Raw genomic sequence first — 13,448 nt, forward strand, 5'->3', positions numbered from 1 at the left:
TACCCTCCCAGTAAGAGGAACCCTTGCCCCCTTCATCCAGTGAGAGCGTGGAATGTGTGGAGGATGAATGGATTCTGTTGAGGTCCTGGCTTCCTTCCTTGCCTGCTCTGGAACCCCCACTCTTGGAACCCCCCGATTCCACACTTGTTAAACAGAACTGCGTTGCATGCCAGGCTCTATTGTTGTGAAGAATACATGAGATAATGCGGGGAAAGCCCCTAGCAAGGGAACTGGCAAAGAACAAGCAATTAATGTTAGTCTTTGCCTCTCCATTTTGCATCTAATTTGCACCTTCCACATAAAACCTTAAGTTGTTTAGAACAAACCCCTCCCACCTCTGCCTCTGTCCTTTCTCAGCCATACTTCATTATTATTTTCTTTAATCTACCACCTTCCTCATCGAATTGGATGTTTCCAGTCTCTCCCAAATTTCTACCTACATACCTGGGAATGGTAATGGTACGTATTAGACAAGTCCGAAGGCAGAGGAAGAATTTGGGTGCCAGCTGTGAACTATGGGATTTTCATAAAGTCTAATTCCCACCAGACCTTAGCTGGAACACAAGTCTATCTCCAGGCTAAGACTGTATCTTCCATTTATTCTGTCAGTCTGTTTATAACTTAATGTGCATCTGCTGAGTACCCAGTAAGTGCCAGAGATTGTGCTTGTGCTGCCGTGTGGACATGAGTGCACCTCCCTTCGTGAACAAGTCCTCTGGGCGAGGCATACATAGTCCTGCCCAAGTGTCTGATGTCAGAGGAGGCAATACCTACTGCATGGCATGTTAGAGGAATGACGCACAAAGAGAAAACTTGCTTCCTGTTCACTGCAGAGGGTGTGTAGAGTCTTGCCTATTCCTTGCCCCAGCCCCCACTATCAGCCAGTGCCAGCCTTGATGCTAATCTTTCTTCTGTATTTGCCTCCTTGAGCTGGCTCCTCTGCCTCAGCTTCTCCTGCTCCTTCTCTCTGTCTGGGATAGACTGGGCTTGGCCACCACCGCACTCTCCTAAAGTGCCTTTCTAGCTGGGAGTCCAGATTCGCAGAACCGCTTTCTCCCAGAGCCTTCCCTGCCCTTTTCTCTTCCGAGTGTCTCTCCTGGGATGGGCTGGGTTATATTAATGGCCTTGGCCGCAGGCGGCTTTTGAGGATTTGTTCTACAAGAGATGTCAGCTGTATTCCTTAGACTATGACTCAAGCATTTAAACTTTCCAACAATGATTTATTATCGGGCCGACTCTTTTTTTCCTCCCGTTTTCCTACCGCTTGTCTGTTGGGACCTTCGAAAGGTGATAAAGATAAGGCAGATGGGGAGTCTGGTGGGGGTTGATTAACATGGATGAGTTCCCACTCCCCTAAAAGTCAGAAAAACTAGGGCCTCCATGAAATTGCTGTTAGAGAAGAACCTGCACAAAAATCGTGTTTCTATCCCCACAAGCACCATCTGTTCAAATTTGTTAGGTACCAACTGGATGTGATACCCACTTACGACAGAGGGAGTCAGTTGTATGGTTTGACCCATGCGGTCAACTATCTCAGAAGTTGGTGGGTTAATCCATAAGTGATTAATCATTTTGATCCTTAACAAGACAGTAACTAGGCTCAAATGAGAACATTGGGTCATGATCTCCTTATTTCAGATACTTAGAATTTTAATCAGAACCTTCTGTGATCTGAGTAAACCAACTACCAGTGGCCGCTCTGGAAAATTCTGTGATATGGTCAGTGACTACAATTTCTTGCTGCTGCTACTGCTGCTGCTGCTAAGTCGCTTCAGTCATGTCCAACCCTGTGCAACCCCATGGATGGCAGCCCATCAGGCTCCCCTGTCCCTGGGATTCTCCAGGCAAGAACACTGGAATGGGTTGCCATTTCCTTCTCCAATGCATGAAAGTGAAAAGTGAAAGTGAAGTTGCACAGTCGTGTCCAACTCTTCACGACCCCATGGACTGCAGCCTACCAGGCTCCTCCGTCCATGGGATTTTCCAGGCAAGAGTACTGGAGTGGGGTGCCATCGCCTTCTCTGACAATTTCTTAAAGGAGCTAAATAACTATTTACTTGCTACTCTGTTCACTTATGATATAGAGTCTTGACACATAAACTGTATATGTGATATAGAGTCTCGGTGGGACCAGGGCATAAGTGTTTTGTAAAAACACCACAGTAATTCCAATCTGTACCTGGGATTGAGAAACACTGGCCTGGAGCTTCTCCAATCCATTGCATCAATTCACAATGACTTTCCACCTCCAAATTTGTATATATACTGACTTTACTATGTATTTGTCAATTATTTATTTCATGGTTATTTCTAATTTGTGTATTTGCTTCTCTGATGAAATGGTTGTTGTCCTGAAGGGAGGGGAGTACCTGTTATGGTTTTAAATATTTAATATTTGGCACACTGTTTTGAACAAGCATGTGTGCACTCAGTCACTCAGTTGTGTCCAATTCTTTGTGACCCCATGGACTGTAGCCTGCCAGGCTGCTCTGTCCATGGAATTTTCCAGGCAAGAATACTGGGGTGGGTTGCCATTTCCTACTCCAGGGGATCTTCCCAAGCCAGGAATAGAAACCTCATTTCTTGCATCTCCTGGATTGGCAGGTGGATTCTTCACCACTGAGCCACCTGGGAAGCCCTTTGAACATATAGGTGGTGGTTGAGTCACTAAGTCATGTCTGACTCTTGCGACCCCATGGACTGTAGCCTACCACGCTCCTCTGTGCATGGAATTCTCCAGTCAAAAATACTGGAGTGGGTTGCCATTTCCTTTTCCAGAGGATCTTCCTGACCCAGGATTCAAACCCAGATCTTCTACAATGCAGGCAGATTCTTTACCAACTGAGCTACAAGGGAAGCCCTTTGAGCAAGTAGGTTTTCAGTAAATATCTGTAGATGATCATTTCAGGTATTTCCTAATTAGATTGAGAAAAGGCCTTGAAACCTAACCTTGGTAATCTGTAATCCCAAAGAATGCCTTGGAAGGGGTCCAAGCTAGACTCACAGGGTCCAGGGGAACCCTGAACCTCCAGGATGAGTCTCGTCAGCCAACTTTCCTGGTGCTGAAGATGGTCTTTCTATGGTAGCTAGGATCACTCCATTCCACTAGACCCTCTGGTGGCAGGGGTGAGTACAGACCAAATTTCTCTCTCAAAGACCGTCCTCCCAAGTCTGTACTTGCATTCCTTGGAATAAGACCTCCTTCTGGAATGGCCTGCTTTAGGAAAGGGTGGAGACGCCAGGCTAAGAGCGACTTTTCAGTTTTCCCACATTCTGTTTCATGCCAAGCCACAGCGAGAGCACAGGCTTATTCCGTCCAGTGCTTTCTGGCAAACATTTGCTTCTGGACAGAAATTTCAAGTGCCAGTTCAACAGGGCCATGTGCAGGGCTCAGTCCACAGCTGAGCCATCAACTGTGCTGGTCACCACCAACTGTCATGCGAGAAGACCCAACCTGGGAAAGCATTCCAGATGTTCACCCAACTTCTGTTTGGTGGCTTTTTGAAGTCCTTCCTGCCAAATCCACATGGATGAGGGACAGATGAGATTTTAGAAAGCAGCTTTTCTCTGACAGTTTGTTCTATATTTGGATTTTGGAGTCACTCAGTAGATTTTGCAGATAAAAGAAAACTTCAGAATTTCATAGGCATGAGCCAACATGGGCTGGAAAGCGGCTGTGAGCAACACTTGAGAATCAGGCTATTGCCCATCTTTCCCACTTAAGGAGAGGTGACCTTGGGAGGTTGCTAAACTTTTTAAAACATTAGTCATTTTCTCCCATTCTACCAAGGCATCGACTAATCTCAGAGGGCAGCGGTGAGGATAAATCACACAGTCCTACAGAGCACCTGCTTTAGAAAGTTCTCAATAAACGTTACTCTCTACCCACACCTGACTTTGCTTCACCTACAGGACTTCTTCACCTTGACCCTACCAGAGAGTGGAGATTTTCTTATTAACTTGGTAGAGTGTCATGTTTCAGAAACTGCTGTGCATTCAGGAAGATCTTTATCCTATCAAATCCAGCTCCATCTCAACCATTAAATGTATTCAAACCGAGCGATTAACCCATATCCTATTTTAAATGAACAAGAATTTCCACCACCGCCTCTATCTTTAAATTGGGAAATTGGGATTATATCCGCTAGCAGCCTGTTCAAACTAAAGAACATAACTGAATCTCCTGTTGATCAGTCAGTAAATATTCATGGAGTGACCTTCCTGGATCAGAAATTATGTTTGGTGGTGGGGAATACAAAGATGACAAAGAACTGTCCTCTGCCATCCAAGAGAGAATGTTTGTATGAATGGTGATGGACATGTGAAAAGGTGGGTATAGATCAGCATCTTGGGGTGACAAGGTGCCATATGCAGAAGAGAGTCCCTTCCTCAGCCTAAGAGTGTGAAGGCCCTGGAGAGCTTTCAGGAAGAGGTGGGGCCTTAACTGAGTCTTAAAATGAGTCTGGCAAAGGAGAGGAAAGAAAACTCAGAAAGGAGGAGGATTAAGAGCAAAGGCATAGAGAAGAGAAAATCAGGACAACTTTAGGAGCCATAGTCCAATTGCATTGTAGGAACAGAAAGTTTGAAGCGATTTTGGTGAAAGCCGCCACTGGAGACTGACATCTTTGGAGATGTGGACTGATTTCTGTGGGTTTAAAGTAAAGGGTTAATTGCTGAGTCATGTCAGGCTCTTTATGACCCTACCAGGCTCCTTTGTGCATGGAATTCTCCGGGCAAGAATACTGGAGTGGGTTGCCATGCCCTCCTTCAGGGGATCTTCCAACCAGGGACTGAACCCAGGTCTCCTGCACACATGCACACACCCACCAAATGCCCTCCCCAAGCATGTGTGTGTGTATATAGGAGGGGTTGTGTGGTTGTGTGTGTGTGTGTGTGTGTGTGTGAAGGAGCTGGCATGCCTTCACCTTCACCAGGCACAATTTCACAGAAGAGTGGGGTGGTGGGTCTCCTCTTCTGTCCCCCTAGTAATGGGCTTCCCTCATCTGGTGCAGACAGCTCCCTGCACAGACATCACCCCCCTATTGCCTCTGGTTCCCATGGGTAGGGAGAACTGAGTGCCTCCTTCAGAGCAAACGCATCTCTGCTATTTCAGTGCTGCCTAATGCAGAGGTGCCCCCACAGGTCAGAGAAGTAGGGCCCTGAGAGTCAGGCTGGGAATCAGGGAGAAACCTCCCCAGTCCTGCCCCAAACCCACGTGCTCAGTGGTTTTGCCCCCCACCCACCCTGGGCCCCTGCTTTCTCTTCTTTCAGCTCCTCTACTACCCAGGTCTGTCCTTCAGGGAGTGGATGAAAAAGCATGGGGCTTAGTTACTAAGTAACTCATGAGCCTTGGGCCATGGGGATTCTCTGTGGCCCACGTCCTGAGCAGGGCTACATGTCTGATAGAAGATCTCACGTCATCAGTCTGCTTTCCTAGCATCTCAGGCAACCTGGAGCGGCAGGGGGTGGGGGGGCGGTGGTGGAGAGAGGAGCGTGTGGGTTAGGGGAGAGAAAGGAGTGGGACCTGCAGTGGTGCTCAGCGACCAGCATGCTAATGAAGCCGGTGCTGGTTCTGTTTAATTGTACGCATCCTTCCATTGTTCCACCCTCCGCATTAAGTGGGAAGGGGACGCCAGACTGCCACAGCCTCGTGATATCCCACCCACACTGGCTTTTATCCCAGGGACTATTTTTGACTGTGAACACAGAGCATTTGAATGCCTTTGAAATCAAATGAATGAATAAATAAACAAATACTCTCTCATGGTTTCCTTAAGCTCTCCCGTGAAATGCTGATTGATTCCTTTATTCCTTTTAGCCCTTGTTATAGGAAAAAAAAAAAATCTTCCTTGCCTCCAGAGGGTTAGCGCCATTAGCTAGGGGTGTGGGTAGAGAGAGAGAGCAGAGAATACTTGTAGGCTTGCCTTGTTCATCTTCTTCTCTCCCCCTGGGAGGCTCCTGGCTTCAATTGTTTCTGCTCCCATCTCACAGAAGCCAGAAAAAGGGAGTTTGCTTCTTTCCTTTCCTTGGTAGGGTTCCTCCAGGCACAGAGAGAAAGCATCGCTACCAGTGTGGGTGTGCAATTTGAGGGATGGGAATGGTGGGAGGCCGGTGTGTCTTTTCAATTAAAATGCTTCCAGTTATATCTGACTTAAGATCAGGGAAGCCCAGCTTCAAATCTGAAGGAAACTGGAACTCGATGTCTTATGGTTTGAAGAAGAGACACTTTTAGCAGCTGGCGAGTGGATGACATGTTGAGCTCTCCAATGGTCTGGATGCGTGAGCAGGTGTCGGCCTCTCTGCCTCCATCAGACTCAATTATCTCATCCATAAAATGGGAATATGCTCTCCTTTTTGGAGAGGACCACAAGGGTTGAGAAGGAAGCAGCTGGAGTTAGGGCGCCAGGTCCTCCCGTGGTGTTTATCCCCAGCCCTAACCAGGTGGCGTTGGGTGTCCCTGCAGATTCACCTACACGCTTGGGGAGGGCATGTGGCTGCCGCTCAGCAAAAGCTTTGTGATTCCACCTGCTGAACTGGCCATCAACCCATCAGCAAAGTGTAAGACAGACATGACAGTGATGGAAGATGCTGTGGAGGTCCGGTGAGTCCAGCCTCGGGGCCCCGAGGCACGCGCTGGGTTTGGGAGGCTGAGTGAGAAACTCCCCGAAGGTCCCGAGCGCTGGGAGAGGAGTCAAGCTGGAAGGAGAAGCTGGCAGGCTGCCTTCCGCTTCCCCAGATGCAGTGCCAAGGTCTAGTCTATCTGGGTCAATATTGCACACCCCAAGGCTCATGCACCAAGAGAGGACATAAAATGAGAGTTTGTAAGCACTTCTATGGCCCCTCAGGACTGACAGGCAATAAAATGTTAATTTCTTTGCCTGAGTTTAGACCTCCTTCTTTGACCAGGTGTTACTGCCTTGGCTGATTTCCCAGAGATGGAGAATGTCTATAATTTGTTAGTTCAAGGCTCCAAGACTGGTTGATCTTTAGTATTTGTAAGAGAGAGTGAGACATGATCTGGTCGGCCAGACAGGAACGTGGGATGTGAAGCTACCTGTTGCACCTGGCGTCCCCTGACCTCCTCCCACCTCCTGCCGCTTCTTCCCACAGAGAGGAGCTGATGACCTCGTCCTCCTTCGACAGCCTGGAGGTCCTCTTAGACTCGTTTGGACCAGTCCGTGATTGCAGCAAGGACAATGGGGGCTGCAGTAAGAACTTCCGTTGCATCTCAGATCGCAAACTGGATTCGACCGGCTGCGTGGTACGTCTGCCCTGTTGAGCTTGTAATTTCAGAAAGTGGGGCCACAGGATAAGACACAATGAAGATAGAGGTGGAAACAGTGTGAGTAAAACAGAGGGGCAAGAGTGATTCCTCCCTAGCTTTGACTACTGTCTAGTCTATGTTACGAATTTTCTTTTGACAGAGCTAAGGAGCTAATTACCAGCCATTGAATCTAGAGGTATTTATGCAGCACCTACTGTGTGTACTGTAACTATCCAAGGAAAATGTCATGAACTGTGTAGCATGGTTCTTTCTTTCTTAATAGTCTTGCACTCTAGTTGATGAGCGATATCCTCAAACAATTTGAGAACTAATTAACTGCTCAATGGTAAAATATTGACTCCAATAGGAAATAGACTGCATTTACTACAATAGGAAATTCTAGAAGACGCCTACCTTTGTTTAGAGTCAAATTACATTGACTTAATAGGAAATTTTAGAAGATACCTACCTAAGTCCAGAATGATAAAAAAAGTAAGTTATGCCAGGAATGGCAGAGAAACAATAAAAATACATCCCCTTTGAAACTATGGCAATGAACTCTTGCTTCACGAAAGGTGGTTTCCTACTTTATTGGTTCTAGTCCATGGGGTCGAAAAGAGTCAGACACAACTGAGTGACTTTCACTTTCACTTCATGGGCTTTGACGATGTACAAGCTGTGTGATGCTATGACATACAAAGACTGTTTGGGCTGGAGTGGACTAAGCTCCATGCCATGCCATGGATGTGAATACTGGTAGACCCGCGTAGGTGAATGGAGGCAGGAGCAGGTGGGCAAGTCTGCTGGTGCCTTTATGTTGGTCATTTTCTTGCCCATCAACACTATCAGTTTTCAGCCTTCCCTTCTCTTAAGGATGGAATGATGCAGTCCTCACAGAAAGGAAAGGGAATGGGGCAGAGAAGAGAGACAGGAATGCTGTACACAAAGTTGGCATGAAGGAGTGGAAGAGGTGATTAAATGAGACATGTTGTTATGCAGTGTTTCCAGGCAGAGCTGGGAGCTTCCAGCTCTAGGGAGGATATAAGCTTCATCTTGCTTCCCAGTCTGGCAGCTGTGCTCTTGTAAAGGGACCCAGAGCAGGGGCAAGCTGGGAGGATGCTGGGCCAGTTCCATCCTTCATACCCCCCACTTCCTTGTCTCTGAGCACCTGCTCTGTGCAGGGAGCTGTTCTCCATCAAAGATGGATATGTACTGGGTGCAGAGCCCTGAGACCTCCCCAGTGTTCATAGATTGGGCAGCAGTTGACAGGGGCCTGATTCTCCTGAGAAAGACAGAAAATGAAGAAAAAGGAAAGAGAATGACTGGAGGGGCAGGGAGGTGGAGGACCTGGCCAGTCCATCAAAAAGAAGAGAAGACAGAGAAGACTACCAGGAAACAAAGAAAAGTGCTCTTTAGGTCATGTCTCCCAGAAGCAGTCAGTAGTAAGTGGATGTCCTGGGTGTTCCCCAGCTTCCTATTCCACCCTCAGTTGTCTTAAGCAATGAACTTCCCAACTGGCCCCCTCGGGAGACAGTCTCACTGTCTAATGGAGTTCCCAGCCGGGACAGCTGTTGTTGTTTTTTGTTCTTTAACAATTCAACCTGCATTTCCTCATCCAGATTTTAACCTTTCCTTCCTTGGTGCTCTCTCGGGTGGGTCGTTCTAAGTACTGAAACCCTGCGTGTGCACGTATGTACACATCCCTGCCCTCAAGTGAGTCTGAGTGTGCCCACACATACACACACTTGTACATGGACCTATTCCCCATCTCTTCCCGCTCCTCTGCCCCTATTCCCCATCTCTTCCCGCTCCTCTGCCCCTTCTCAGAGCCCCCCGGGGTTTGCCTGTCAGCTGCCTTCTGTTGGTGATCCTAGGCCCTTCCACTTGGCATACTGCTGTGCTGATGTATTTTTGTACCTTTGACTCTGTGATCTGTGAGACGGAACTCGCAGGAATAGTTACGATGAATATGCATTTGCTGTAGGACTGCTGTATTTACGAATCGGAGCCACTGAGAAGTCACCCAGTTACACCGGAGCTTGGCATTAGCGTAAGACTTTGAAGTCAGTGGTCCACGTGGCTCTTGGAGGGAGGAGGGGGCCAGGCCCATTCAAGTGACTGCTTCTCATTGGCCGTGAAGCCCAGGATCCCTGAGAAGGGAAGGCTGGGACTTGAAAGCTGACCACATCATAATCCCATGACCCTACTGAGGACACTGAGCCTGAGCTGACTCCACCGAGCAGCGCCCTCCTAAAGCCTCGTCGTCTTAGCACAGCAGCCCTATGTCATCAGGAGGTGGGCTGGGGACAAGGGCATCAGCTGTAGCACCTGCACTTTTGGGGGAGAATCGGCTGCCTTCCTCCTCTCCATCCACAGCAACCCTGGCATTCAGTTCTCTGGGTGCTGAACTGAAAGGCTTCCCCAGAAAGGCTTATGCTTATGAAAGGAGAGGAGGCACTCAGAGCCCGCTGGCCCTGACGGGATCTGGAAAGGGGACAGAGATGTGGGGAGAGACCATATTCAACCACAAATTTTCCTGACTGAATTCAAGCCAGACAGGTGGGGTGGTCCACATTGGCTGCTCAACCTTCCTTCTTTCTAGGAAGGCAGGGCACGTCTCTCTGCTATGCATGGACTCCCACAGGGTTAATTGCTACTCAGTTAATTGCCCTGTTGTTTATATAGTCTCTGGGGACAGGAAACAAATGCCCGTGAAAGGCATAGCCCTGTATCAGCCTCAGTCCACTCTGTTCCAAAACAAACCACACTCCATGGCAGGATTGCTAAACCCAGGAATGGTTCCCAGAGCAGAGATCCACCCTCTACCACCCCGGACAATGGGTCTTACTGCTTCCCATTGCCCCTATTGTGCCATGGTGGGTGGGAGCAGTGGTTACCACCTGTATGGCAGGAGGGTGCTGTGCTCTGTTTGGTGGAGCCCCAGGCCATCCTGCAGAGTCCCTGAGTTAGTGGCCTATGCTGCTGTGACAAATGACCCCAGGTTTGATGGCCTAAAACAGTAGCCGTTTTCTTATCTCGGTAGGTGAGAATCCAGTTCTGTGTCACTGGGCTAACACCGGGGTGTGAGCAGGGCTGTGTTCCTTTCTGAAGGCTCCATTCCTGGCCTTGTCCCACTTCCAGAGGTTGCCAGCACTTGGGGACTCATAGTCCCCTTCCACCATCTTTAAATCAGCTTTGTTGCATTTTCCGGACTGTTCTTCTGTAGCACTTCTTCTCTTCTGCCCTCCCTCTTCCCCATTAAGGACTCCTGTGATTCCCTTGGGCTCACTTGGATAATCCAGGATCATCTCCTCATCTCAGGAGCCTTAAAAAGCCCCTTTTGTCACAGGTTCCGGGGATTATGTCACAGACATCCTTGGAGACAGCAGTGGAGACTGGGGCTGCCTTGGTGGGTAGAACACCAGTCTCCTCTCTCCCAGCTTGAACCAGAGCATCTTCCTTCTTATCAAGCCTACTTGTTGAGGTTTAATGTAAGGCTTTATTTGAAAGTTTGAAAATTATTTCCAACACTATAAAACTATATAAAAAAACACTATAAAATGGAAAACCTGTGCCCTAATGCTTCTTCCTTATCTTCACACTCATCCTGACAGTGCCCCTCCGCCCCAGATGCCTTCTGCTTCGGGAGGTGTCTGCACATGCAGAGATGGGCAGACTGTGGCCTTGGAAGGAAGAGGTCTGCTGTCCCGCTTCTCGTGTATTGAACACATGACCTTCCTTGCCAGAGCATCATACTCTAATGAGCTTTGAATTACCCAGCGACCCTGCCGCCCTTCTGTCCACTTGCTGTCCCCAGTGGTTTCCCATGAAATGTGTCATTTCGCCTCTACTGGAGCGCAGCTGTGCAGAGACCATTACAGATGACCATCTCTCTGTAGGACAGTAAGCAGAAGGGTCTGCCTCAGAGGCTTTCAGAGAAGTAAGGGCAGGATGTTGAAATATAAATTTCATTCCATCATCAAACTTTTCCCCCTTGGGAGAAGTACTGCATGGCTTGCGCTTACATGTCCCCATCAAACAGCGAGGGAAATCATTATTTATGAGAGGAATAAGACTGCTGTGTTGTAAAAAAAAAAAAAAAAGCCTATTTTGAGTAGGAATTATAATTGTGTATCTTATGAATCATCCAGGTAAAGCGAGGCAGGCTCAGCTGCAGAAAAGTGGTTCCTCTTCTCTCAGGGGCCCTGAAGACACCCCGTGTCCATCAGTCATATTCATCTGCCAACAGGGCCTTCATCTCATAGTCTGGAACTGAGGTGTGTGTGTCTCAGGCTGAGTGAGATTTGACTAGACTCCCAAGTAATTAATCAACCAAAAAGCATTGGTAGAAACAGAAGGAAAAGACAGAGAAGAAAAGGAGTTGAATGGGGAAAATCATTTTAATCTCATTAGCACATTGTGCTTTAGACCAGTAATAAGTCAAGAAGCCATGAGCATCTCGTGAAAGATGATTAACCTTGTGTATTTTAGGGGTCACTGAAATATGAGCTCATTTATTAGGCCCTCTTGATGGGGGAGGGTTGTTGCCATAATAAATGGAGTTTTCTTCCTGGGACTGCTAAATGTAACCTATGCACAAAGACAGATTAAGATCTGACCTTGGAGCTCAATCCTGATCAAAAAGTTCTCTTTTTTTTTTTATTAAAAAAAGTTTTTGCTTTTATTTTGACTACGGGGTCTTTGTCGTGGGGCGCAGGCTTCTCTAGCTGCAGCACAGGGTCTTTCTGTGATGCACTTCATGTGGGATCTTAATTCCCTGACCAGGGATCGAACCTGCATCCCCTGCATTGGAAGCATGGATTCTCAACCACTGGACTACCAAGGAAGTCTCCAGGCAGTTCTCTTTTAAGGAAGAAGTGGAGGCATTGTCCACAAGCCGGGAGAAGAGAGCAGCCAGTCCTTGAAGAGGGAAACTACAAACTCCTCCTGGAGGCAGGATTTCTCTCCTGACAACTTGTCTCTGGCTTCAAAGACTTCTAGGAAAAGGCCATGATTTAGAGCCTATAGTTGCATTGTATTTACATACAGATTTTTTTTCATTTTTAAAAAATTTATTTATTTTAATTGGAGGCTAATTACAATATACATGCAGATTTTGAGAATCTCAAAATGTGATGACAATAGCCCAAAAAATATTTAGGCTAAAACAGAAGCAAATTTATACCATGGGAAATTGATTAATTAGACTCCTTGGGGATGGGAATTCTAGTTCAACAAGGGTTAAGAAGAAAACTATTTTTGGTTTCAGCTTTTTTTTCTTTTCTGGAAATCTTTCAGAAATGTTTTACTTTGAACTGCAACCCAAGTAAGTTACAGTGCAGTAAAGATAATTGCATCTTTTTTAGTGATTGAGGATCTTGTCTTGCCTTCATGGTCATTGCTTTGAATGGTTTGCAGTGTTTTGTCCTATAAATATATGTACCCATAATACAGTGTGTTTGTCTGTGTGTGTGTGAAGAGAAGAGGAGAGAGAGAGAATATCAGACTGAATCTACAAATCCATAATTGATTCCAGAATGTACTCTAGGAGTTGCTTAAGACAATCAGATAAACAACACATCTGCAGGATTTCTTTATTTTGTTGACACATTGACTTATTTTTTAGTGATCCCAAGATCCAGGTTTTTTTCACACTTGAGAAGCAGCATGGCCGAGTGGAAGAGACACAACTGAACTTTGGGGTCAGATAGAACTAGATCCAAATTCTGATTCTGCCATTTTCCACCTCTGTGACTTTAAACAAGTTACCACTGAATCCTTCAGAGTCTAAGTTTGTTCTTTTATGAAATGAGCGGGGAAAAGTCTAATTGTGTAGTTAGGACTGAAGATAATTTATGTAGATTGTTCTGCACATAGAATTGCTTAATTCCCAATAGCTGTTATTATTATTTTTAGCTTTGCTTAGGAGAAAAGAATATCCAGCTTGGACAAAGCAACTAACTCTGTCTTCTTTCCAAATCTCCTGAGAAAGTGTAAACATCAGGTGGTCCAATTTGGCACAGTGATGGTTATCTGACACCAGGGCCTGGCAAGATGCCCATGTGCTAGGTTTGGGGCATTCTGGAACAAAGCCTGCTCGGGTTTCTTTGGTGACATCTTTGTCAAACATCACACTTGATGGGGCATTCTGAAACAAAGCAGGTGGTTGAGAAGATGGGGAGTC

At 46.9% G+C, this 13,448-nt stretch overlaps 1 protein-coding gene across 2 annotated transcripts in view; it reads left to right on the forward strand.

Moving 5' to 3' along the window:
• Positions 1–13,448, forward strand: part of ASTN1 (astrotactin 1) — a 353,111-nt gene that overhangs the window by 236,173 nt on the left and 103,490 nt on the right. For both annotated transcript variants that reach the window (XM_006047010.4, XM_025285587.2), the window contains exons 10-11: positions 6,464–6,601; positions 7,111–7,261. In XM_006047010.4, coding sequence (XP_006047072.1) covers positions 6,464–6,601; positions 7,111–7,261 — 289 coding nt within the window. The remainder of the gene's footprint in view (positions 1–6,463; positions 6,602–7,110; positions 7,262–13,448) is intronic.

The sequence above is a fragment of the Bubalus bubalis genome, chromosome 5 (assembly GCF_019923935.1).
Source record: "Bubalus bubalis isolate 160015118507 breed Murrah chromosome 5, NDDB_SH_1, whole genome shotgun sequence".
Taxonomy (NCBI): Eukaryota; Metazoa; Chordata; class Mammalia; order Artiodactyla; family Bovidae; genus Bubalus; species Bubalus bubalis.